A 26,990-nucleotide genomic window follows, 5' to 3' on the forward strand; every position below is an offset into this window, starting at 1 on the left:
ACATAAAATACATACAACTTTAATATTGAAATAAATCGCTAGAGAGATAGTGTAGTGTTCATCCTTGAAGGTTTTCCAGATCACACAGGGTATACAATTGGAGCAGATCTTCCTGTTAGTTTCAGACACTTGGGATTTCTGAGTGTGCGTTGTAGTTAGTAGACTGAGATAGAGAAGGCCTTAAGCATCTCAGCCTCAGCATGGCAGATACTCATTTGAGAAATCTGAGAGGGAGGCTGATGAATGGAGCCATACTCTGCCATCTTTTTGATGCAGAAGACAGCTAAGAATGGCCACTACAGAAGTCAGGTCCTGGATCTTCCCTGCTCTCTCACATAGAGGCCAGCCCCTCTTCATCCCCACCTTCTCAGCCTGTCCATCCTAAAGAGCCTATATCAAGCCATGGCAGCGCATGTCCTGGGAGCTATCTCACTGCCCCGCTGTGATTGCAATGATTACACAGCAACTGCTCATGGGCCTCTAATTTCTTCTGTTTGATCCTACTGCTGCATGCATTACTGCATGCACTTCAGAGAAGCAGCCAGATGTGCGATTAAAAAAATATATAATAATTAGAGTAATTTAGAAAAGGTTCTCTATTAGAGAAAATTTAGAAAAAAATTAGAGAATGCTTCTCCCATAATCCTGTCTTCTTAGCACTTTCTTAATTGCATGCATACACTTGGGGTGGGCAGCCTTCTGCACTGTCTTGCTGCTCTTATTCACATCACCTTCGTCTTGCTTGCCAGTCTAGGCCATCAATTCCTCTCTCTTTGAGACTACACCTCTCCATCAATACTCATTCCTAGTTTAAAGCTATCCTAACCAGGTTTTCCAGGCTGCTGGCAAAGATTTCCTTGTCCAACATGGTCAGGTGGATCTCATCTCTTCCTAGTAGTCTTCCCTCTCAAAAGAGGATCCTATGACTAGGAAAAGTAAATCCCTGTAGTGGACAGCAGCTGCACAACCACTTGTTGACCTGTAGAACCTATCCATTCCTCATCAAGCCCATTTTCCAGCAGAAGCGAGGAAGATAAATACTTGGGCTTTTGGCTCCAGGTCTCTGGCAGTATCCTTGGTGTCCACAGAGAAGAATAGTAGGGATATTAGTGCAAAGGCTGGACAAGTCTTTGCAGCCCTGGACTGAACCTTCGGCATGCAGCAAACCTCCCTGGCTAGTGTGTGAGGTCAGCCAATGGCACTGCCATCTCCTGCTGGACAGTCTTCCACTGCTATCCCCTCCTGTTCCTCCTGGTGCTCCAGGGTTGTTTATACTTCACGTGTTCAGACATTTTGTTACACAGTGCCACCAGTACTCATCTGCTTCCACTGCAATGAACCTTTTCTGCAGCTGTGGTTCAGCACGAGGAGATGACACCTTCCTTTTCCTCACAGAATTCACCAGCTGACAGTCATCTCCTTTTTCCTAACACAGCATTTCTGCCTGCCTCTCCCTCAGCACAGCTGCAGGTCCAGGCTCCTGTACCTGCAGTGGTCTCAGAGAAGATCCAATGTACTGACTTCGTTCTGCAGCAGCTTGACTTAATAACACAGCTCCTCCATGAGCACACACCTCTGCAGGCAAAGCCACTACCTCCCCCTGATGAAGGCACTCCCATCAGTCTGAGACAGGGAGAATTGACTCCTTTCACTGGAGAGAAATCCAGGCTGAGGCTTCTGACACTCTGAGTAGTTGTTCCAGTGGGTACTGGGTATCATGCCCTGTCATGCATCCCCATCTTTGCTGAGCACACATAAACTGTCTCAGCAGAGTTTCCAATCACTTCTTGCACCTACTGAAGTGCATCTTCACTAAGTGCATCTCTCTAACCACTTGGACAAGAGCTCAGAGCACCCTTTTTTTTGGGAAGAATTGAGAAAAGTTGTTAGAGTGCTAGAGCTTGCTAGAATAAATAAAAAGACTCATGAAAGTATTTTCCCAGCAAGAGCAGGCACTCTGAGAATTACCTGGGGTTTTCCCAGGTAATGATCCCAGAAATTCCTAAGAGATCTAAAATTCCTAGAAACCGAGTTAAAATCTGCTGTGAGAAACTGCTTTTTGTTGGCTGCCTTTATTAGCTGTGCTCAACCTGCTTCCCTAACAATTTGGTGGGACTTGGGATAGGAAAGGGTGTGAATACATGAGAAGCTCAAAGAACATAAAAACAGAGGTTCATAAGAAACAGAAGGATTTTGTACAGCCTGGAACTCTTGATATACGGGTGCACTATGGTCTGAGAAAACACAGCATAAGCCAACATCATGAATTGCATCACCAATGTATAAAAGCTAACAGATCTGCACAGGATTTTTCAACTTTCCATTTTACAGTTCTTCTTGATTATAGATATTGCACCAGATTACTTGTAAATTTATAGATTCTTACATATCTTCTACCAGAGCTCCACTCAGAGCCGCATATATGTTCTCTAACATTTTCATTTTAGTAAAGATGTTATGGTCATCACCACAACACAACTCTGTATTCCTTACTCCACACAGATAATGGGAAGATTTCCACTATTCCCAGTCTTACCGACATCCTTGAAAGGTTTTTTGAACCTTTAGTCTAACCTGGTACTTCTGTAGTTACAATTAAAATGCATCATTTTCTTGAAGAAGTATGATCAATTCATCTGGAGATACGGAATCAATTCATGCATCAAACATATTGAGCGTTTGAATTACTGAAAAATATTTTAAATCTCAATAAATTCTATACTGTATTAGCAAATCCTATCTGAAAAAATACATATTTTGCCTACTTCATGTAAGAGACTTATTACTTTATATAGGAGATCAAATGTTATCCATACGTACTAACCTGTTCTGTGAAAACTGTTTAAAGTCATCCTGAAGACCATATTTGTGTAGAAGTTCTCCTAGGAGGTAGCCAGTAGAAAATTCTTCTGGAAATGATCCTGGAACTAAGTTTGGGGGTTTTGTGATTATTTGGAGTTTTTAAAATAAAATAATGAAAATAATTCAAATGCTAATTTTAATAAAACTTGTTATTGTGTTTATAACAAAAGTAAATCCAAAGCTTAGTAAATAATTCAAAGAAATTTCAGGAGATTTCTCTAACAGTAGTAGTTTTCAAATCACAAATACATGTCGATATTATAGATAGAATAGATATACTTTTCCAAATCAAAAATATAAATAGATATTATAGATATAATAGATATCCTTTTTGTCATTTTGCAATGTCAGCTTTACACAATAATTTCCAATTTTCAGTCTTAAAATGCAAACATTGTCATAACTGTCACTAAGATTCTGAAAATATCTATAAACTATAATTACTAAATTTTCCATACAAAATGCAAATAAAAAGAAAAAATTTTAAAAAAATTAAAATTTAATATATATATATATATTAAAAAAAAAAAAAAAAAAAAAAAAGCTAGCTCTAATTTGCTCCTCTTCATACAATCACAGAACCACAGAATATGCTGAGTTGGAAGGGACTCATCAGAATTGAGTCCAACTCTTTGCCCTGCACAGCAAACCCCAAGAGTCACACACCATGGTCCCGAGAGCATTTTTACAAAAGCTTCTTTAGCTTTGTCAGGCTGGTGTCATGACCATTGCCCTGGGGAGCCTGTTCCAGTGCCCAGCTGGGGCAGAACCTTTTTCTAATATTCAACCTAAACCTCCACTGACACAACTTGGTTGTTCCCAACACAAGTCAATTCCCTTGGGTCTGGTCAGTGGTCACCATAGAGATCAGTGGCTGCCCCTCCTCTTCCCCTCATGAGGGAGCTGTAACTGCAGTGAGTCTCTCCTCAGGTCTCCTCCAGGCTGAACAAACCAAGTGACCTCAGGCCCACTCCTCACACAAGCTTCCCCTCAGATCCTTCCCCATCTTCTTGACAGTCCTTTGGATGCTCTGTAATGGTTCAATGCCTTTCTTACATTGTGGCACCCAAAACTGTCCCCAGCACTCGAGGTGAGGCTGCCCCAGTGCAGAGCAGAGCAGAGCAGGACAATCCCCTCCCTTGCCCAGCTGGTGATGCTGTTCCTGATGCCCCCAGGACAGGGTTGGCCCTCCTGGCTGCCAGGGCACTGCTGGCTCGTGTTCAACTCACCATTGACCAGGAGCCCCAAGTTCCTTTCTGTGGCACTGCATTTCCAGCATCTCCTTTCCCAGTCTCTACACACAAGATTTGCCCCATCCCAGATGCAGAATTTGGCACCTTGTTAGACTTCATACAGTTGGTGATTGCCCATCTCTCAAATTTTGCTGAGGGTTTTGCTCCCTCCTTGAAGAACAAATACTTTTTCAATGCCAGCACAACACTTGCCATTAAAACCAAAGCACTACTTTCCAAACATATTAAACTATTTTTTATTTTCTAGAGTCCTTATTAGCAGTTTAAGTTTTAGCACTTTCCATCTCCTGAGAGCACCTGCCCCTTAAGGAGAATTAACTTCAGCTTGAAAATTTTCAGGCATTGAAATATATTGTCCAGGAAAGTGTTGGAATCACCATTCCTGGAGGTGTTCAAGAGGTGTCTGGATGTGGCGCTGGGTGATGTGGTTTAGCGGTTGAGTTACAGGGGCGTGTTTGTACTGGATGGTCCTGAAGGTCTCCACCAACTCTGGCTGGTCTACGATTCTGTAGTCCCTGCCTTACATATGGAGATTAAAAAATGTACCTGCGCAGGCACGTGGACGCGGGCAGGGGCCGAACCCGTCAGGGGAGTGTCCGCGGGAGCGGCGGGGTCAGCGGGGTCACGGTCCAGCCGTCGTGCTAGCTGTCCCTCCGCGGACCCCGCTGTCCCCCACAGACCCTGCCCGTCCGCGCACAACGGCGCCGCACTCACCGATGCGCCGGGAGAGCTTCACGTCCCGGTTGAGCCACTCGCACAGGATCTGAGACATGGCGTGAGGAGACCGCGGCCACCGCGGCCGCCGCCACCGCCCGGCTCCGCGTCCCGTTGCCCCGGCGACCGCAGGCGGTGCCTGCGCGGCGGGGGCGGGGCGCGCGGCGCACGGCCGCGCGGGTGCGGATGCGGGTGCGCGGGTGCGCAGGCGCGGCGGGCGGGAGGGTGGGCGCGCGGGTGTCCCGGCGCAGTGCAAGGTGAGCGCGTGGCGGCGCGGGGCGGTCCCGGGGGAGGCGCTGGGCGGGCGCGGGCTGAGGCGGCGTCGGCGCGGCGGGGCCGGTTCGGGCCCGGTCCGGCCCGACCCGGCCGAGCCCCGCGGCGCGGCAGCGTGGCGGGGTTCCGCGATCGGTGTGCCCTCTGCCCGCTGTTTCGGGGCTCTACGATGCTGTCGGCGCGGAGCGCCCCCTGCCCGGGCTGCGCCTTCCACGTGTGTTTGTTTAAACAGCCATTTCCCCGTTCTGCCCCGGCCTCGGCGCGGTCCTTGTGTGCTCGTGAGCTGGTGGGGGTGGTGCAGGGCGGAGGCCGAAAGGCTGGGAATCAGGAGGAATTTCTTCGCAGAAAGGGTGATTAGACACTGGAATGGGGTACCCACGGGGGTGTTGGAGTCATCGTCCCTGGAGGTGTTCAAGGAAAGATTGGATGTGGCACTCAGTGCCGTGGTCTGGTTGACCACGGTGGTGCTGGCTCACGTGGGACTCGATCGCCTCAAAGATCTTTTCCAACCTGACTGATTCTTGTGATTCTGCAAAGCGCAAGCTGGCGGGAGAAAGGAAATTAATCCAGGGTGATTTTCCACATCCGTTCTCATAAGAGCACATATTATTACTGTGTTGGCGCCGTGTGGAAAGGGGGAGGGAGAGCGAAGGAGTGCCGCGCGGAGAGCTCTGGCAGTCCGAAATGCGCGCTGCACACGCAGGGCGTTGTGTTCCAGCAGCGCTGTTGGTGTGCGGCTCGGGAGCGTCCCTGTGCCAGACAGCTGCTCGTGCGGGAGCCGAGCCCGCTTTGGGGCGAGCCTCTCCGAGACAGGCTTCGCCCAGCTTTTGTGTGCATTAAGTCATCTTTGTTTTAGAATCACACCGAAACAACCGTGCGTGGTTCCGGTGCTCCTGCTTGAAGCGTGTGTAATAAAACGCTAGAGCACAGTGAAAAGAGCTACATCTGAAAAATGCACTGCACACAGTGGGAATTTAAATTGGCCTTTTTTTTTTTTTTTTTTTTTTTTTTTCCCCTTGGAAAAGATATTTTAACTACTCAAGTTTTCAAATGTCTTTCAGCACAATAGAGAATTGTGAAGGATTATTTTTGCTATAAAAGGCAGGAACAAAATTGTCTAGTGGCTAATGACAGACGGATAAGCTAATAATAATTTTTAAAAGTGGTAGTTAACTTGGAATGTTACAGATTCTGTTCCCTGAGAACAAACTGAATTCCTCAGATTAAATCTGTGTGCTTTGACAGAGGGTGTGCTTTAAATCAAATTAAATCCTTGAGAATAAGAATATAAATGTATAACTGACCAGGTGTTTATAAATCTTGAGAAGGTCACTGTAGAGTCAGTGACATATAAATGAGTGAAATAACAGGAAACTTCAAGACAGAGGAAGTACTTTTAGGATGTATGTTTAAATTAATATTTATATTATTTTGAGGATTCAAAGTTTTGCATATATATTAACTTATAAAAATGCAATTAGGGGAAGAAAAAAGTTCAAATTTTTAATATTTTTATGATTGTATTTTTATTGGGTGAGTCTATCATCAGAGTAGTTTTCTGGTATGTCAGGGAGGAAAGACCAAACATACTTTAGCTTCATTCCATTTCGTGGAATTTTTCCCATAGCTCCAGAAATCAATGCATACGTATTTATGTTGATAAATACAGTTAGGTGTTGCTGCAGGCAGTCATTAACAGAAGCTTATGTTAATTTAAAACATCCAAACCAGAATTGATTTATATTAAGTAATGAACTTCTTTTCATATCACCCCTGACTTTGAAAGGCTGGTATTTCCTGTGTCTTTAGATTTTTTCTTTTTCTTTTTTTTTCATGGAATATATTACTTCAAGTTCATGATCATATTCACTGAATTTCTAAACACCTAATTTTGTTTAAAATTAACATGAGTTTTTCTGTATGTTGAGATGACATAATAAAATCTTAGATAAGGTAGAACTCTGAGAAGGATGTGGAGTTTCATGTTTAAATTCAGTAGTGACTTGCTGTTTCATCTAAATCTGTTTTAACAAATTAATGTATCTTTATTCTGAGAAGTGATGGGATAATGTATTAATCCAATTTTACTGCACTCTTTCCCTTAATTTATGAACTTGGAAAGATGTCTGTGTTCTGCACTGTGAAAGCTGAGTCCGGAGACCATTTAAAGGAAAATAATTGCAGAAAACAAATAAAGTAAGTGTTTCCCTCATTCTACCCTTGCTGAAAACACCAGTGTTTCTAAATAATAACATTGTTTACTTCCTGTGCTCTCAATTTTTTACTTCTCTGCTAGGAATGCCACCGGGCATTACAAACTGATTTTTCACAGGACTCTGTACTTTGAATGATGTAGATCTTAGTCAATATTATGTGGTTGTGGAATGCATATGAATTTTTTGCCTAAGACTCTGTCTTTATTTTAAACTTCATGCATCTTATTGTGGACTTGCTTTGAAAGAAGAGAGGATTGTTTACAGGTTGAATTTGTAATAGCCGAAGGAATAGAAGACATCAGGCAGCAACCTGTTGAGCAGAAATTGAAGTGTCAGGGATCATCTGTTACATTTCATTCCTTTTGCCCATCTGAAAGAAACTGTACATATTAAGAACAAAAAATGTGTGACCAAGCCTATAGCTATTTTTAGGCATTAGTTTTGAAGAACATGGACATAATAGTGGTATGCATAAAGAATAAAATGGAAAAAATCAGTTTTAAAGGTGAATATCAATAAACTTTATCACAAAAGGACAATCAAAATATTTCCAAATGTTCAAGATAATAAACTGAAGGAGGAAGGAATTACTGCAATTTAATGCAACTAAGATTAAGAAAAGTCAAATGAGGCAGTACCTGAATTCTCAAATTAAATTGCATTTAGAGTGAAGCTGTGCAGACAGTAATGGCAGTACACTGACACAGAGTAATTAAAGAGTGTTTGGGTTCAGGAGTTTCCTTTTGTGCACCAAAATTTGCTTTTTCCTGTATCTGCAAGATTGTTTAAAAACATACTTTTTAAGAAATATTTTTTGTGTGTGTATGTATATATATGTATATATGTGTATGTATATATATATATATATGGGGGGGGGCGTGTCTTTACTTGTTATGGTTTCTATTATTTGCTTGGTTTTTCTCTTTTCTAGGAAATTACGAAGAGGCTAAATAGCCTCCACTTCTCCTTGGGCTTCTTTTCACTGTTTCCTCCCAGTTTATTATTAATTTTTCTGTATGTTATTTGAATCATAAAATTACAGAATAGTCTGTGTTAGAAGTTGGATCCACAAGGATCATCAACTCAACTCTTAAGCAAATAGACCATACTGGGTTTACATCTGCAACCTTGGCATAATTAGCACTATGCTCTAACCACCTGAGCTAATCTCAGGGTATTTATCCCCTCTGACAATCATTGAATGACCATGTCCTCTTTAAAACTTAGTTTTGATTTTATTTGTCCTTCACATATACTCTCTTCTGGGTCCCCCTGTCTGTACTGAGGACAAAAAAGGATTAAGTTCTAAACAAAAAATCATGATCTTGAGGTTTGTGCTCACCATGTGTTTCCACAGGTGTTTGCTTGATGCATTTCTCAGCTCCGTGGCCCCTCCTGGCTCTTAGAACAGCTCTATGGAAGCTTGTTGTGACTTCTGACTTATTTTTCTCTATTGCCACCAGACAACAGTTACATTGAGTCACACCCCTTGTAGATCTAGTCTGTCTCCTGTCTCTAACAATGATCAATAAAATATTTTGGGGGAGAAATGGGGAGAAATTATATACTAAGATCTGTTAGCATATACTCCATTGCCATATAGAATATTCTCCCTGCCACCACTGAATGTGGTGAAGGACTTTATGCATTGACGTAAGCTAATACAAGTAACGTTTCCTTCCATGAACAAATGCAGACAGTTCTGAACCTTTGTAAATAATGACAGCAGTTTGTGGTAGGGAATTCCATAACTTGACCTGGCTTTGTATGAAAAAATTTGGTTATTCTTCAATATGCAAAGAATCACATTATTTTGTGTATTTTGACATTGCATCCTCTACATTTTTTTTTTTAAGCTCTCTAACTGTTCTGTTATTTTTAAACAAGACCATTAGGCATCTGACTTTCAGGTTGAACTGATACTTCAAGTGCTATCTTGCTTCCCATAAGTGTATAATAGGTGCCTTTCGTATTAACATTTGCTGCCCATCTTCATTTTCTCTCAATCTCTGTATCTTGGTTTTAGGGGTTGTGTCTCTGGAGAGCTGTGGTTCCTATGGCGGATTCTAATCTTTTCATTATCAGCACAAAGAGCCTAGGGTGTGAGTCTGCTGCACCAGTCCTGCAAAATAAAGTGCTCCACTTCAAGTAGTTGCAGAATTAACACTTGGCAGTACTAAAGGGACTACATACAATACATATGCAAGACCAGCATTTACTGGTTAAATAATCTGTTTATATTTTTAAAGTGTGTTCAATACTGATAAGAATATATAATACAAAAATAAGAATTGTGTGTCTGGTTTTGGAGTATAAATTCAAGTTAGCATAATAAAGCCAAGTGATCTCAAATTTGGCTAGCATTCTAGGAACAAATGCCAGCACTTAAAAGCCTTGGATTGTTCTTTTTTGTTGTGTTGAAAGGGAGCATTGGTCAAGCATGTTCTACATTGGAAGTATACCTGGTAAAACATCAGGTTTTCAACATTGTTCTTTAATCCACAGTACTTAGCTTTTAGTAATTAGGATAAAACTGATGATGTCAATAGTTAAAATCAGAGTGATTTTGATGTAGCTAGACAAAGGAGAGACTATGAGCTAACATGCCCAGTTACTTCTTTTAATAAAAAAATTAATGGTACATTGTGGCATGGTAATGGTAGTTCACAGAATATAACTTCTTTTCTACAATAATGATATATCTTTCAGGAAGCTCATTTCTCTCCTTTTATGCCAGTATAATTTTACTCTCAGGCTGATTCCAATAGGTGTTTTCTTTTGTTCTTGATCCAATAGATGTTTTCTTTTCTTCTTGAGTGTAGGAGTTGCTGATAATGACAGGGATAGTGTTGTGCTTCTGCTTAATGGCTATGGAAATACAATTCTAACAAAAATTTGAATTATTCATAAGCATGTTCATGTGCTCTGATTAGAAGATTTAGACAGAAATAAACAGTCTGCCTTAAAATAAGTAAAATCATGTAAAAAAGTTTAATTTTATATATAATGACTGAACGCAGGCCCTAGTGAAAGATAAAAAAAGGCTATCCGATTGTTAATGTTTTGAGTTGTGGCACAGATAAGTATTTTAAACAAATGACAGAAATTTAGCAACATGTGTGGTGAAGCATTGACTGCCTTACTGTTACTGATGGATCTCTTCAAATCATGAAACATATAATGTATAATGTAGAAAATTATACTGGTGATTAAACCAGTAGTAAGCCTCTAAAACAGTGTGCTACTCTGCCTCTGATTTTCTCCAGCTGTCTCACTTGTTCCCATTTCCAGCTGTTTTTGTTCTGTTGATTCTTACTCTCTCCTGCAGTTGAGTTATATATATTCTTACCCATATATTTCTGTTTATTTCCTATTTCGTGGGCCTCAAGGTCTTCACATCTGATGATGTGTCTTTCTTCTCCTATTTCATCTACTGCCCTAACCCTTCTGTCCTACCAAGGCTTATATATGCATTTTGTTGTGAAAGTAACTTACACATATTCTGAATTATGTTTTGTGTCAGATTTCTAAAGTAGCAACACCAACCATTCTCTCTTTATTCTCCAGAGTGATGGTAGAAACTCTTAGAATTGTTCTTCAGGTTCAATAGCAAAATTTATCTCTTTTTTGTCCATTTGAGTCATGTGGAGAGTGGTAGGCCCAAAACCCCTTCACTACCTTTCCTGCAGGTACTTTGTAAGCTGTTTGGCATATGGGTGTTTGGCACCTGCCATCTGGACAAATCAGTGTCTTTGCAGATTACAGTTTTGAAATTCTTTCCCCCAAGAGATGATAGATGTCCTGCTTCATCCCAGAGAAATGTTGTATGAATGAGATTTGAAATTAAAACTGAAGAAAATCATGTCTGGGCTGTCACGCATACACAAAAGCAGCTGGTGACTACACCAGCTTTAAAAAAACCCATTATGACTGGAAAGAACATCTGCTTGCTAAGTACCTTAGAAAACCATTGATCGTGTACCTTCAAGTTTGCATAATTATGCCCATATTTGTATGTAGGTTGTGCCTTACTCCGAGCATATGCTCTTAAGTTCTAACTCATTGTACACAGTTTATATTTGAAGTATTTTTTTGCCCTTGGGTTTCAGAAGCTATTTTTTCACTTTAGGATCAGCTAGTTGTCAGTGTGTTTATCCTTTTATGCAGAATGAGTGCCCCCAAAGAAATTATATCAATTACAAGATCTTTTTTAGCAGCAGAGGAGCAGCATTTGTCAGAATGAATCATTAGCAATAGTCAGAATGCCTGCCTCTTCTGGAAACCCTACTGAATTTGAAGTATCCTTAATTTGGGCATATATTCAAGTAGGCCAGTCTTCATTGTCAGTAAAGAGGTGACTCTGTTCTTTTCAGTGGTAGTTACTGACAGTAAAGCTCATTCTGCCCTTTGTCTTTTTTTATCTCTCACCATACTGTTGCTTCTCTTTGGCAGTAACAGATACAGATGCTCAGATTTCATTATTCAAAATAGCTGTTTCATCTGCAGTTACAGTAGTGGGTGCCTATTGGTATTAGATGTTCTCTTATATAAACACTAATAAGTTGCTAGTAGATTTCTTCTTTCTTTGTAATTCTGTTCAGTAGAGGATTTGAAAATTTACTATAGCCTTGAGTAGAATTTTTGCTGTTCATAACAATTTAATGATTCTTCTTTCTTTCCCATTTTAAAAATGAAAATTGTCACATTTTCTGTGGCAAGAATTCTCTTGTGTGGTAATTAATAAGATATGTAAGTGAAGTCTGTTTAATCTATTTTTTGGTCAGTTTGCCTTTGGATAGCAGCATAATTTTTTTTTTTTTTTCATTGAAGGTGTTACCTGCTGCAGATACATGATTAATACATGCTACATAAATCAGAATCTTACCAGAGCAGAATAGCCCTGGTCCTCCACATTGAGAAAGGTGTTTTTCCAAGATTTAGGTGTACATTTTTGTTTTCTGTGAGCATATAATTCTTTATCATTGTATTTGGAATAAGAAAAGGCACAAAGCTATAAAAGGCAAGCATAAGAAAACTTACTTTATATAAATTAAATTCTGTGCATTGGTTTGAATTATTTTTTAAACGGATTAATGCATGATGTTGATTAAATGTACCAGGTAAAGCACAGAGAAGTGTTTCTAATTTTGAAACAAGAAATAAGTGTATGACAGATTTTACAGCTGATAACAACATTAAATTAATCCTGTATTTGTGCATAGGTTATGTAAAATTTGATAGTATATTGCATAATATGAGACATGGAATCTAAGATGCACATAATTCTGTTTATGGAGTTGCACAGCTGCTTCTTGTAATGAGCTGCCTAGGGAACCTCTGTTCAATAATCCTTTTTAATGAGTGTTTTTAACAGTTTGGGTTCCATGGTAAGAGAAGAACCAGATATAGAATGTCAAATATAACTAAAATACAAATAAATGAAGATTTGTAACAAATATTTGGTATAGATTGTGTATGGGTGTGCAAACAAATGTGTATATGCTTTTGAATATTTCTTTGAAAACATAGTGATTTTGAAGACTCTTTTGCAAACACAGTGTTTATTGTTGCAAATGATAAGTTAAAAAGCAGTGATTCCTTTCTTACTGCTGCAGTGTAGTTTCTTCCCCATATAGTTATTCATTACAATAGAAAATAAAATAATTACTTTTCCCCCTGAATTTTAAATGTAAATCTCTGTTTTAATGATGTTTTTCTTTCATCACAATATTGTTGAAATTTAAATGACTGCAGAAATAGAGCTTCTTTAAACATTTTCTGAGTCCCTTTTAACTGAAATACGCTGTTCTCTTTTCTGTTGTCCAACACTATGTATCATTTTGATTTGTTTGTGCAAAAGGAGGAGAATTACTATAGTATTTTTATTAACTATCGCTAGTTTGCTTCTGTTGAAATAGGGGAAGTAACATTGTTTTTGTCGTGACAGTTTTTGACACTTAGATAATTTGTTTCTGTTGTCCCCTTCACTTCTGTTTTTGTGAGCTGCTGCTTCCAGCCTTTTTTAAGATTTAAGTAGGTACTTCCATCCTGTGTATAACATACAGCATATTTTGGGAGTACAGTTTTTCAGTAATTGTAACTTGTTTTGTTGAACCTTGTAATTTATTATACTTTATGTCTGAATTATACAACAGAAACTTTAAAATACGGTTAGTTTTTTCCATTTATCTTTATAGCATTTGTTTTCTCTGTGATGAACATAACCTCATCAGTGAAGAAGATATTATTGTTGATCATTCATTTTCAGAGGATCCTAAGAGAGAATCCCTTAGACTGTTCAGAGTACGCAAGTGTGATTCAGCTCTGGTTTATGATGCCAGAAATTGTAATGTGGAATTTAACAAGCAGAAAAAAATGCATGTCTTGCAAGGTGGTAAACTACAGGAAATTCAGGACAAATAATAGAAGAATAAATGATGTAATTACTAAATAATGGATATGTCAAATCTGTATAACAAGTTAATTGTAATTACAATTTGGTTTAGCAAGAGATATTTGGAGATATTTGGAGATATTTGTTACTTAAAGGAGAAAATAGTTTGGAGTTGAGAGACATTTTAATGCAAATCCAGTCATAATCAGTAAAATATGAATGATAGACACATAAGATGAATGATAATGCTTAGGGGAAATTCTTACAGAATTCTGTTAATCTGTTGAGAGTTCACTTTTCCACTCACTTTGTAACAGTCTGGACTATGGTGTAGTGGCCATAACCTTTAAGGCATTTTGAAATTTATGCTAACGTATATTGGTGATTGTCCTAGGTTACAATGTAAGCTGTGCCCACAGTATGTATTCAGTCATTAGCTACATGAGCTTGAAACCAGGTTGTGTTACAGTGTGTTACTTTGGTTTATATTGTGTTTCATTTTTATATTGGGGGTCTGTAATGTTTTCTATTGTGTCCCCTTGGAAACTGTATCATGTGGTTTGTCCCTGCTCGGCCGCGCCCATCTCCCACACTGGAATATAACCCAACTCTGTTCCACTCCGGCCTTATCCCTGACTGGGCAGTGGCTTGTCCCTGCCTCTAGGCCCTTCCCCCGGGGAAAAAGGGATGGGTGGGGCCTCGGTCTCTGGCACCGGCGGGGACAGGGAAGGAGCTAAAGGAGCTCTGGACCAAATAAAGCTATCATTTCCCCTCCCTGGACAAAGATCAGGCTCTTGCCTTTTGCCATCAACGGTCTTCTGGGTCTCTCTAAAGAACAACCACAACTGGCACCTAAACATGGGACTCAAAGCCACAAGGGGCTCCCAGAAAGCTGGAAGAACCACGCATGGAGCACGTGGCCGAGGAACCTCACGTAGGCACATGAGTCACAAAACGTAGCCCACCCACACAGAGACACAGACCCGTCAGGCTTGGCGTTCGCTGTGGAGTCGCCGAAACACCGGACTCTACAGGCCAGGGCTGCAGTTTTCTCCTTTGGACTTAAAAAACCCATCGGAGTGCTGCAAAGAAGCCCCCTGACCAGCAGGCTGCTCCCAGAGAAGGTGACCACATGTTCATGGAAAGCTGACCCTGGGAACCGAGACTGGAAGCTCTTTTTGCACCAAAAGGGTCAATCTCAGACAAAAGGAGTGATTGGGAAAGAAAGGAAAGATTCGTCTGAACACTGGATTTTTGGTGAGTATTATCTAAGGAAAAAATCTTTCAGAGGTTTTGTTCCTCCGGGAAAAGGGTTCTTTCCTTTCGGGGAAGGTTTTTGCTTTCAGAGTAAACCTTCAGGGTGCTTTAATAGCACATTCCTTTCGGCAGCCAGTGGAGGGGGTGGAAAAGGAAACTGTTTCCCATTCAGCTCTTTTTTTCTCTCCAGCGAGGTTTTTTTTTCTTCCTTTCGGTTTCCCAGTCCCAGTTAAAGGGGACACAGAAACTTAAAATCTGAGCCAAAAATGGGTGCTAGGCTGTCTGTGTCTCAAAAAAGTCTATTATCAAATTTTAAGTGCCTTGGATGATGGCAGGACCCATCCCGCCATTGTTCAAAGAAACAGTTGAAAAAATTAATTCACTGGTTGTTTTCTCAGTTTCCAAATGTATCATTAGAGCAAATAAGCTCCCCAGAATTTTGGGAGGCTGTTGCAAATAAAATAGCTGAATCTGGCTCCCCTAATAATAAAGAAAATGCAAATTTTGCTTTTTATAGCTTAAGTTTGCATTGCAAAAGCAAAATGAAAAGGGAAAAAGCCAGTTCTTTGTGGATTTTCCCCAGTTTGTACTTTTGCATACAGTTTAGGTGCTCAAAAGCCCCATTGTAGTGATCCCCAGGCTAGTCTCAGTTCTGTGGGGAGGTCACAAGATGGAGGGGACTCCTTTGTCCAAAATGGCTGAAGCTATGTGCTCTCGAGTCACGAGGAGCCTCTCTCTTTGTCTGTCCCTCCTTCCCGCAATCCCTTTCGCAATCCCTTCTTCTCCCCAGACCCCTCCTTCCCTTCGGTGCTGCTCCCGGCACCGCCCTCTCCTCTGACTCTGCCCCCACCCTCAAACCTCCCCCCTCTGACTCCTCCCCGTGTGACTCAAGCCTCCAGCCCCTCCCTGCCCCTGGTTCCCCGCCCACAGTCCCGGTTCCCACGCCCCGGAGGGGAGTTGGGGGGAGCCGGGAACCTGGAAGCAGGAAGCGATTCCGACTCTTCTGCCACCCCTGTCACATACCGACAGTCAAAAAGGGGGGGTGTTGTCCATGTTTATTGAGACCCCTTCCCCCAAGCAAGTGATTCAGGATTTATGCAAAGCTCAGATCGATTTTGGATATGAAAGTGAATACTTTTGTAACTGTTTACAAGCAAATTTAGCAAGGAATCCTACAGTTCCCTTTGACCTCTGAAGAGATTTACTTCCGGAGCTTTGGCAAAATCCTGAAATGGCTGTTGATAATAATAATTTCCCAATTCTATTGGAACATCTATGTGGTGATAGTGAATGGGTCTCAGCCCTCAAGCAGGCTCAGGAAATTCCTTTGCTTCCATCAGAACCTTTAATAGCATTTGTGGAGCGATTAACCAGTACTATCAAGTTACAGGTTAAGGAGGAAGGAGCCCAGGAACAGGTCCTGGAGGAGATGGCTCTGGCCGATGCAAACGAACAGTGCAAGGCAGCCATCCTCAGCCTGCCCATGGAACCAGCTCCAACTTTACATGACATGCTCTAGGTGTGTACCAGGAAGGTTCCCTTCATAACAGCTCACCAAAGCCACAGTTCCAGAGTCAAGGCACCACAAAAAGCCACTGCTGTAGACACCGTGCCTCCTGTGCCTGTGCCATGATCACCGCCCAAGAGAAGAACAACGTGTCTCCTGTGCGATCAGGCTGGACATTTGGCATCTCAGTGCCCTTTAAAGAGAAAATTACTGGACTTTTGGGACGATGGGGGTGGGGGGTCTCGGGGGCCCAAAAGGAATTTTTTCAAAAAACTAAAATCTGAGCGCCGGCTTGCCCAGTGTGCTGACGTAAATGGGGCAAGTTTGAGGAGGGGGGAGAAGAAACTGGAAAATGTAAATGTTGAATTAACTAATCCTGCTTTAATCGGTTCTGCCTTTCAGCAAAAGTCACCGGATGTGATAGTGAAGGATCCAGCAACCAGAGAAACAAAAACTCCCCATGATCAGGTCACCTGGGGTCGTGGGTACGCCTATGTGTCCACTCCCCCAGGTCTCAATTGGGTGCCAGCTGAGTGGGTGAAATCTTTCATCCTTAAAACTGCAAAGCCACCTGCAGAGGCCCCACAAGTGGCCAGTGCTGCCTGGAGGAGGAGAAAGTGCCGAACCCTCTCCTAATTATCCCTTAACAGTGTTTTTCTGGACAGTTTGTTTGCACTAAAGGTCATTTTTTAAAGGTACTCAAGGTCCGAACTCTGAACATCTCCCACGGACTGAGCCTTCCTTCTTCTCATATTAATAAGAAAGAGGGAGATGTAGTGTAGTGTGTTAATTTGGTTTATATTGTGTTTCATTTTTATATTGGGGGTCTGTAATGTTTTCTATTGTGTCCCCTTGGAAACTGTATCATGTGGTTTGTCCCTGCTCGGCCGCGCCCATCTCCCACGCTGGAATACAACCCAACTCTGTTCCACTCCCACCTTATCCCTGACTGGGCAGTGGCTTGTCCCTGCCTCTAGGCCCTTCCCCCCGGGGAAAAAGCGCCGGGATGGGTGGGGCCTCGGTCTCTCTGGCACCGGTGGGGACAGGGAAGGAGCTAAAGGAGCTCTGGACCAAATAAAGCTATCATTTCCCCTCCCTGGACAAAGATCAGGCTCTTGCCTTTTGCCATCAACGGTCTTCTGGGTCTCTCTAAAGAACAACCACAAGGTTGGGCAGTGTTTCCCTTGCCCCCTCCCTCCAGACCATCTTCTATTAATGGGCCATCAATACCCTCCTGCATGACTCATAGGTAACTCCTTGTGTGAGCTATCTCTATTTAATGGGCGATCAAGGATCCATTGCAAGACTCAGAGAATGATATCAGCCCATTGTGAGATGCTCTGCCCAGGGGGAGGAGCCAAGCATTCCCACCTGGATGTAATCTGGGATTTGGGACAGCACAGGTCGCCTTACCCACTGGATTCCCAGAGGACAAGAGCTACCAGACCTTTCTACAGGATCACTGCTTCAACAAGACCTCTTCATCTGGACTGCTACCACCACCCTAACTAACAGGGTGTCAAGTTGTATACTGACTCTGTCAGTGATCTTTTGTACTTTTTTTTTTTTTTTTTTTCTCCTATTAAATTGTTTTTCTGACATGGTTTCTCTTGCTGGTTTTGCTTTCAAGCCAGCACAGTGATCCATATTTTACTTTTTCAAAAGTTAATCCTATTGTAAGACACTTCTGCTACCTAGTTACCCTGATGAGAAAGTTAGAGTTGTTCTCTTCATCCTCAATGGGATGCTGACCCTGTCTGGCTGGTGTCTTGTCACCGTTTGGACTCTGGACTATTTTCATGTAGTTGAAAGACTTGGCTCAGTTTCTAAGCTCTTTCTGGATTTCAAGCATTAGGCATTAAAAAGGGAGAAATGGTGAGAGAGAGAGAGTGCAAAAATCTAAATGATTTAATTTTTTCTTTTGCATGCATTGTCCTTGTATGAATCAAGAAGTTCTTAAGATAGCTGTAGATACTATGCCATATTATTCCTTTTGCAAGTCTTATTTATCCTTATGTTTATAATAATCCGGTGTACTGTGTATTTCACAGATAGTCCATTTACATTTTTAATATTGTAATTGAAGTTCTCTGGTGTAGTGCTTCAGAAATAAATTAAGTATTAATTAAAATCCTATAGTGTGAAAGAGCAAAACTGCTAAACTCAAAAAATATTAGAAAACCCACTGTCATTCTTAGATGAGTTCCATTTCAGACCCTAGCTGAATCTCATTATTTCTCCAGCCTCTGCTTTCTGTTATGATCCTGTCTTCCTCCCCCTTACTCAACTGATACTACTATAAATCTTACTGACAGCTGTTCCTGTGAGCTTGTAAGTACTCAGGAAACATACTAGTTTTATTTCGATCAGATTTTATTTTCTCTTATGCAAGACCTGCTTATTGTCCTTCACATTTCTTTCTGCTATCCCTCATCTTTCTAAGTTGTCCATTTCCTCACAGAAGAGGGGACTTTCTTTTCTGCTTTACTCAGTTGAGATTCCGTTTCTTTTCATATGTATTTCATATTTCAGAAATACTAGAAGACCAAAAATTCTTATGTATGTTAATCAGTCTGTAAAATTACTTTCATTTTTCACCTGGTTTTTGTATTAGAGGTGCCTGCATATGTCACTTGGGGTGATAATGGTAGTGCTCTGTTGACAGTTTGACTGGATGATCTTGAAGGTCTCTTCCAACCCTGATGATTCTGTGAGGTATGAGTTTTACGTCAGGTCTTGGCAATGTAAGCAGAACTCCTAATCTAAATATATGGGATACCTTCACAAAAGAAAGAAGATGATGTGTGAGTTTAGCAGAAATAATTCTGCCCTACAATTATAGAATCTACCAGATCTTAACACTAGCTCTTTAACAATCTGCTGATCTACAGAAGCCAGAAAAAAAAATATTTACAACAAAAAAATTATGTGTGATGTTTAACTTGGTGATCAAAGAAGTTAAGCATAAGGTCCTAAAATGCCATGCTAATGATTTTGTGAAGTATTGACATTACTGACAGCTTAAAAATGCAGGTATATTGCAGTTACAATTTTGTTAAGTCAAACAGAAATCTGCTAGCAAACTGCTTAGTGGACCTGGATTTACCACTGTGTTCTCAAAAACTACTCACGTATGATAAGCATTTTCATTATGTAACATGAAACACATGCATTCTGTACTGCCAGCACAGTGAAAGCTTGGAAACATTTCAACACCTTCAAGCCAGCAAGTATGTAAAGCAGTAAGATAAAATCATTAATAATCAAGTTCAGGATAGAGATTACACAACCATTAATGAAGCAAGTCTCATTAATGCAGTTTTTCTGGCTAGGACATGCCTTACGGAATAGGAATGCCATTTTCCCTGGGAATATCAGCAATGACTAGTAACCCTGAACGTGAGCAAATTGGAGCAAGAGGTTCTGATTTTTTCTCGTCGGGGGCAGGGGGAGGGTGGAAATCAACATTTTCTCTAGAATCTTGGGTGTGAAGCTGTGTTGAAAAAAATCAGTAAAATAATAAAATAGATGAAGCACAGGCCTTTGAATTCAGAGTCCATTCATAAGAAATAATAAAATAGTGTTCTGAGAGAGAAAGGAGAATTAGAGGAAGTGAGTTCTCTTTGTTTAGCTGGAGAACATTGATGTATCTCCTTGCTCAGTCCTTAAAATGTCAGTAACCTAAAAATCTAAGAAAGTATTTCATGATGAATTATTTTAATGGAAAAATGACCACATTTGCTATATCCATATCTCACTGACAGGGACTTATATAAGACTTACGGACTTAAAGTGACCTTGTTTTTCATGCTCCAGTAATATACCTGTTTATACTGTTGTGGCTCCTGTGCAGAACAGATATATAGTAATTTATTGTTGAGAAATAGTGTATTCTATTTAAAAGCATTTATATTTTCTTCTAGCATTTTGGCTACAGTACTGTAACACTCAGTGTGAAAATTTGCTTTCAATCAAGCAAATTTTTTTGTATATGTGAATATTTTTGTTTCTGTTCTTTTACAACTTAGGGTTTTTTTATTTACAATTTAAAATTTGGTATAAGATGAAATTCTGTCTTATTGAATTATGGGGTTTTTTCCCCCCTTATTTGGGAGCTTGTTCATTATTTAATCCGTTTCATGTTCTTTTTTAAAGAAAATAAAATCAAATGCTGTGACACAAAATAGTAGTCCTTGCAACAAAATGACAGCAGCTAAATCACTAGGAACCAGTTTGACTTGACATTATGATCAATATGCTGGATCTTATTTGTGAGAGGTGTGGTCCTTTCATTGCTTGTATAGGCAGATTATATGTTTAAATGAAGTAGAAAATTATACATTGTAATTATAGTTATTGCAAGTAATTACTGTTTATTGCATTTCCATGACTCAGAAATCCATTTCTGATAGGAGTTAAATACAGAAGATGCTGATGCCTTTATGCCATGATGAGAACATGTGTGAGGTGAATGTTAAACCATATTTTCTAATTTGGTTTTTGTTTCTTAGTTCAGCATTTGACTTTTAGCATGTTTTATTTGGTGACAGCTCATTAGTTGATATAACTTGGGACTAACTCTCAGTGTGCTATGCACAGCTGTATACTGAGCTATCCATTTATTTTATTGTCCCTACAAAAATAGAATGTGGTCTATTTTTTAAACTGAGGGACAATCTCTGAAATCACATCTTAAATTAGCAGTTGTAGCAGACAGAGACCATATATTTGTTGTTGCCTGAACTGTGCTGCTTTTTTGATCTTGCCTAGCAGTCTTTTCACTGGTCGTAATTTTAATATGTTTGTTACAGTTTCATAGCACCATAGAATGTTTGTGGTGAAAGGGACCTTAAAGACCATTTAGTTCCAACCCACTGCAGCTGAATTTTTTACATCACTGGAAGTGGATATGGTGTTACCATATTTTTCTTTAATTTTATGTTAGACTGTAAGATGTTTACATAAAAGAAGTTAAACTATAAGAGAATCATCAGTCTAGTGCTCTCCTGTCACTTTTTGTGTATTATCTGTTTCTCACTTTTATCCTATTCTGGTCAGTCTGAAAGAGTATTTTTACCTTATACAGTCTTTTAAATGTTACCTGTGTTTTTGCTATTAAATTGCTTTTCATATGTACCTTAGTTTCTTAATTTCCTCTGGATGTTTTTAGATGAAGTGCTAAATTGAATATTATTATGCATAGACATGGGTTTACATATTATGGTATATTTTTTCTTGGTTGCTTTTTGCTTACTTTTCTGTAATAGAAAGTTCATGAGTATGGGCTCAAGAATATGGGCTTTTTTGCGCACATACCAGTAAATTTTGGGAGCAGATGATGTGATTATAAAGGCAGATGTGTATTTGCATCATGGTGGGATTATTTTTTTTAACATTGATATATCACATGTATAAATGCTTTCAATATTTCAGAATAAATTTTAGTGAATAGATCTATTTTTATGTGTATATGTATCAATGTCTATGTAAGCATATGTAACTCATGTATGCATACACAGTTTTATACCTTTTACGTTAAGCTTTCTCATTATAAATCAGTAGTTTAGTGTTATGAGAAAATACTCACCATTACCAGTTTGTTACCCTGGTTTTTCTGAACCTTTTGATTTTCTTAAATGGAGTCAGATCTTTTTAGTTATTGCACAATATTAAGAGCAGTTTTCTACTTTTTCCCACAGATGTAACATAAACAAATCCTTTCTTTTTCATTCTCTGTCCTATGTTTGCATATTTCTAACCTGAAAACAATTGTAACTGACAGTTGGTTTAGCCACTTGGCTGAGGGGTGAAAAACCCCAAGAAGCCAATCTTCTGCTAGACCCACAAATGTATTAAAAAGTAAGAAATAAAACAAAGAGGCTCTCTCTCCGCCCTGTCTCAGCTTTGAGGTGGATGGAGAAACCTCTGCTCTGCAAAACCTCTTGTCTGCGTGTGGCTGCTTTGTGTGTCTCGGTGACACCAGTTTACTGTTGCAGTTGAAGATTTTAAGTCACTCAAAGAATCACCAGCAAAGGTGGTGGCCAAGGCAGGTCTAGTATTTAAGTGAAGGTGCTACAAAGTTCATCAGAAAGTTTCATTCTAATTGATGGTTTAAGCACACACAGGAAAAATTGAACTAGAAGCTAAAAACAATCAACCTAAAACTAAAACCAAGAAAAATTGTCTACATGTAGGCTGGAGATAGAAATAGGGCAAGGATAGAAAAGGATTGAGGATAAAAATGAGTTAGAGAGACAGGCCTGTAGGGTCACAAGATTAGGACTAGACAACTTGGCCCAGATTTGACCAATGATTTAGGCCTAAAAGTTTTAACAGCACTTGAACTTAATAGCACATTTAATTGATATTTAAATAATCTGTTAAAAGATTCTATATAATTTACTGTAAGCACAACACCTCAGGCCTTCATACAAACCTATATTGCTTAACAATCTACGAGAGCAACAGTAGTAGTACCTTTGCTTTATCCTATTCACACTTGCACACAGAAGGTATATGTGCAAGGTAATCACTTATGAAAAATTTCCCTCAAGGTCAGGGAAATACTCAACTTTTGCATCTTCTCAACAGGCTGAACCATGAGGAGTGGGGTTATCAGCCCAGGATTCATAGTCGTTGGTCCTTCTGAGTACAGCAAACTTGCTGAGAGGTGCCCCACTCAGAGGAATTTGCTGATCACAGACCACTGCAGGCCAGAAGAGCTCAGAATTGGTTTTGAGGTTACAAAAAACATGTAAGATCATCAGCTTTAACCTCTGACTGGTCATCACCATGTTGCTAGACCGCGGCACTTAATGCCATGTCCAGTTGTTTTAATACCTTCAGAGACCATTACTCCACAAACTCCCTGGACAGTTCAGTCCAATGAATTCCAGTCTAACAATCTGTTCTGAGAAGAAATTCCTTCTGAAAGGAAGAAGGGTCTGCTTAGGACCACTGTTTCTAGAGTCACAAGAGAAGTGGCTTAAGTCATAATAATCTTCAATCTTGGCCACAATGCAGGTTAGTAACTTCAGTTACAAAAATATTGTTCCACTGAAGTTGTTATTCAGACAAGAAGAGTAAGTTTCCAAAGTGGTTTGCTAGACAGCACAAATTCTTGGGAGTGGACAATATTTCTGACAAACTCAGGAGCTTAGTCCAGGTGCTTTTGCCAAGGCTGAGGCCTAATGACCATTTCTGAGATCACAAAGCAGCCTGAGGGGCAGGGAGCAGGGGTAGTGCACCACCACACTTACTCAGTGCTTTTTTGCTTACTGCATGAGGCACTTAAAAATATACATTTTTAAAAATAAAAATGGGAATGACATGCAACTTGAAATGACTTTTCTTGGGCCTCAGAGAAAATCTTTATCTTCACTTTAACAGTAGTCACTGTCAAAGAGGAAAGAGCAATAATATTGGAAAGGGAAAATTAATTTTGAACTGGCATAAGAATCTGCTTATTCTCAGACTGGTTGGGGGTTGTTTTTTTGGTTTTTTTGGTTTTTTTTGGTTTTTTTTTTAATAACACTATACTGATGTTGGGAAAGAAGTAATGGCTTTACTGTCTTTTAAATATTTTAAGTTATTAAGCTGCTACAAGAATGACTTGGTACTGAGTAATTTAACTTTGTACGAGGAGAATAACCTGCTGTAAGGGATGATGGACTGCCTGTTAATTACTTCTTCCTGAAGTGAGGTGCATGATTTTTAAATCAAGGGAAAACTTGATGGTGGAACAGCCATAAAAAGTGATTATTTTCTAAATTAATAAGGAATCATATACCTGTAAGACTACTGGGTTAGCTTCTGAGGAGCATGAAAAGCAGAATCAGTCTGTCTTAAATACTAATCAAAATGTATTTCCTGCCCTCCATGCACAGTCTTCCCCAATCACCAGAAGTAATATTCCTGTCAGGCAAACACAGCCATGCAGTCCCAAAATGATTAGATAAATAATTTGATACAGAAATAGAAGTCAATACAAATGAATTTCAATTGACTCCCTTTACTCATGATTTGCATGAACAGAGTAGATAGTGATTTTATTTTATAATGGTCAAGTCTAAGTGGCTTTGAGTAATGTTTTATTTATAAAGCACTTGGTTGCCCATAAGGTGACTTAAAGTGCAAATGGTGAGACGTGATTTTTTTGTAGCTGGTGAAAGAGCATCAGTAGCCAGTAGCTGGGTGCATGAATAAAGTATACACTGGTAAGAGTAGTTTTGCTCTGTACCTCAGACTGACTCCCATATGTGATGAGTCAGAATTTGTTCTTGGAATTGGAAGAAATGTTTGCAGTTCTGGAGTCAAGAACAAATTGGATAGCATAATGATGACAAATCTCAATCCATGAGGTATTTGGTCCTGATTTTGAAGAGATGTATCAAAGTGTGAGTGGACTATGTCCTATAATGCTTCCTCCTAATACTGAGGAGCATGATCAGTATGATGAACTGGATCTACTCAGACTAGTTTTGTCACATTGAAAGCTGAAGAGGTGTATATAAAATCAACAGTGATTTTGGTATATATAATGCACTTTTTATGTGACACATGAGTTTTATTTTCTATAACTGTAGCTTTTTTCCTAAAGTAATATTTTTCTTTTCACTTTATGTAAGTTACTTGGAGTAACAACAGAACCAAAAAGGGCACATGAAACGATTGTATCATTTAACTAATCCTGTTCAGCAATATTAGTACAATTTATTGATATGTTAATCACATAAATAGTGAAGTGCAGATAATGCCAATTGCTCTTCAGATGTCAGCTTGGCTGAGGCTTTGTGACAGTTAATATTTGAAATAATTCATGTTAGTTTAAATCCTCAGTGGCATTTAATTGTAGATTTGTTTGTGGAAAAAAACAGCTGCACCTTTTCCTCATCTCTGTTAGTCTGCCATTTGAAATACGCAGCAGAAGTTTTCTGCACTGGGGCAGAGTTATCAAAAAGTTTTGCCCATGTAATCATACAGTCTTTCATTATTTGTTGGTCATTGAGTGATCTTCTCCAATCTTTGATACAGTAGTGAAAAAAACTATGAATCTCTGTCTTTGCAGATACTATTTGCAGTTATAATTATCACAACAGAGAAATAGTTTGTGAGTGAATTACACAGCAGATCCATCATCATTACAGTTCCAAGTGTATGGGTGGGACAGAAATTTGGCTGTTAGCCATCATAAATGACATGGCTTAACTAATGTGATCAGTCTTGAAGGAGATTGAATTAAAAAATATTTTTCCCCAGGGAATAGAAGTCCCAAGGTATGTTCTAGGCAGCTGGTATGATAAATTATTAAATACTTTTTGGTGCCAACCAGGGATGGCAAATACGCTATTTTGTACCTTTCACAGAAAGAGATAAAAGAAGTAGCTTGTTTATTTTTTCCTACTTTGGGTTTTTCCATTAATATATCTTCTCCAAGATAGCGAGTGCTGTTTCCAGTAAAATGATCCTCATGAAAGGGAAGCCACCTCTTCTCAAAGTGAAGTTTTGTTGAGTAGGACTTTGCTACAAACCTTTGCAAAATTCAGGTCTGCTGAAAACTGAATTGAACCTCTTCATGCTGTTAAATAAAGAAGAAATAATCTGATAAGGACCTGTACTGCAAGAGTATAGTATATGTGTTGCATATATGAAAGCTAATATACAAGGCAGGAGGTATCCTGGTACTACATATTAAAAATTAAAAGTTAAGCCACTTTCCATTACATGCAACAGAGATGGTGAGTTTAAGAACAGAGTGAATGAGGACCATAGGGTTGGGAGTCATGCAAGAGACAAGAAGCAACAAGGAAGCCCATGGATGATAGTCACTTGGTTTCAGAGGCCAACAGTAGTGACAGAAGTTGGAAGAATGTAGCTTGCTAGTCAGAATGAAAAGAGTAGGCAGCAATAACTGAGGTATGGTAACTGAAAGGAACTTAGGAGACAGATCTGTATTGTTTTGAAGATTGAAACAGAATAGCCTAGGCAAAGCAAACTTGAAAATAATGTGTTTTCTTGTGATAGTTCTTGTGATTAACTTGTGCAAGTAACAAGAGTTTCTTATCTATCGCTAAAATTCCTTTTTTTCCCTCCATTTTTTTCCACCTTTTTTTTCCTCCATTTTTTCCCCATTTTTTTTGAAGTTGAGGATCCTGTATTTCTTATTAAGTTGTATGCTTTATCACTGTGTGTCTTGCCTTTAGGCACATCCAGCAACTTACAGATAGGATGGCTAGTGACCGGTTTTAAATATATTTTATCCCTCTGCTTAGGAAAGGGTGACCTCTCTATGTAATAATATTCAGGAGACTGACATAGGAAACAAATAGCTTGTTGGAAGGTGTATTAGCTCAAGTCTTTCTGGTTCTGTCACTCTTTTACAGAGAATAAGAACATCAAGATTGCAAAAAATCGGTCAGTACACAGCAAAATAGAAAAACAGTGGATTGGTTACTCAGGGGTTTTTAGTCATTCATATGAGCTTTTATTTTTCAGTAGGTGGTCTTTAATGATTT

The 26,990-nt window shown here is 39.6% G+C and overlaps 2 protein-coding genes across 2 annotated transcripts in view; one reads left to right on the forward strand and one right to left on the reverse strand.

Moving 5' to 3' along the window:
• SPEF2 (sperm flagellar 2) overlaps positions 1-4,944 on the reverse strand; it is a 77,927-nt gene extending 72,983 nt beyond the window's left edge. The window contains exons 1-2 of the mRNA XM_058424087.1: positions 4,830-4,944; positions 2,825-2,927 (exon numbers count right to left, since the gene is read on the reverse strand). Coding sequence (XP_058280070.1) covers positions 2,825-2,927; positions 4,830-4,887 — 161 coding nt within the window. The 5' untranslated portion in view covers positions 4,888-4,944. The remainder of the gene's footprint in view (positions 1-2,824; positions 2,928-4,829) is intronic.
• Positions 4,945-5,474: 530 nt separating this feature from the next.
• Positions 5,475-26,990, forward strand: part of PRLR (prolactin receptor) — a 151,841-nt gene continuing 130,325 nt past the window's right edge. Inside the window, exons 1-2 of the mRNA XM_040090965.2 lie at positions 5,475-5,673; positions 7,225-7,298. The gene's annotated coding sequence lies outside the window, so the exon portion shown is untranslated. The remainder of the gene's footprint in view (positions 5,674-7,224; positions 7,299-26,990) is intronic.

The sequence above is a fragment of the Hirundo rustica genome, chromosome Z (genome assembly GCF_015227805.2).
Source record: "Hirundo rustica isolate bHirRus1 chromosome Z, bHirRus1.pri.v3, whole genome shotgun sequence".
Classification (NCBI taxonomy): Eukaryota; Metazoa; Chordata; class Aves; order Passeriformes; family Hirundinidae; genus Hirundo; species Hirundo rustica.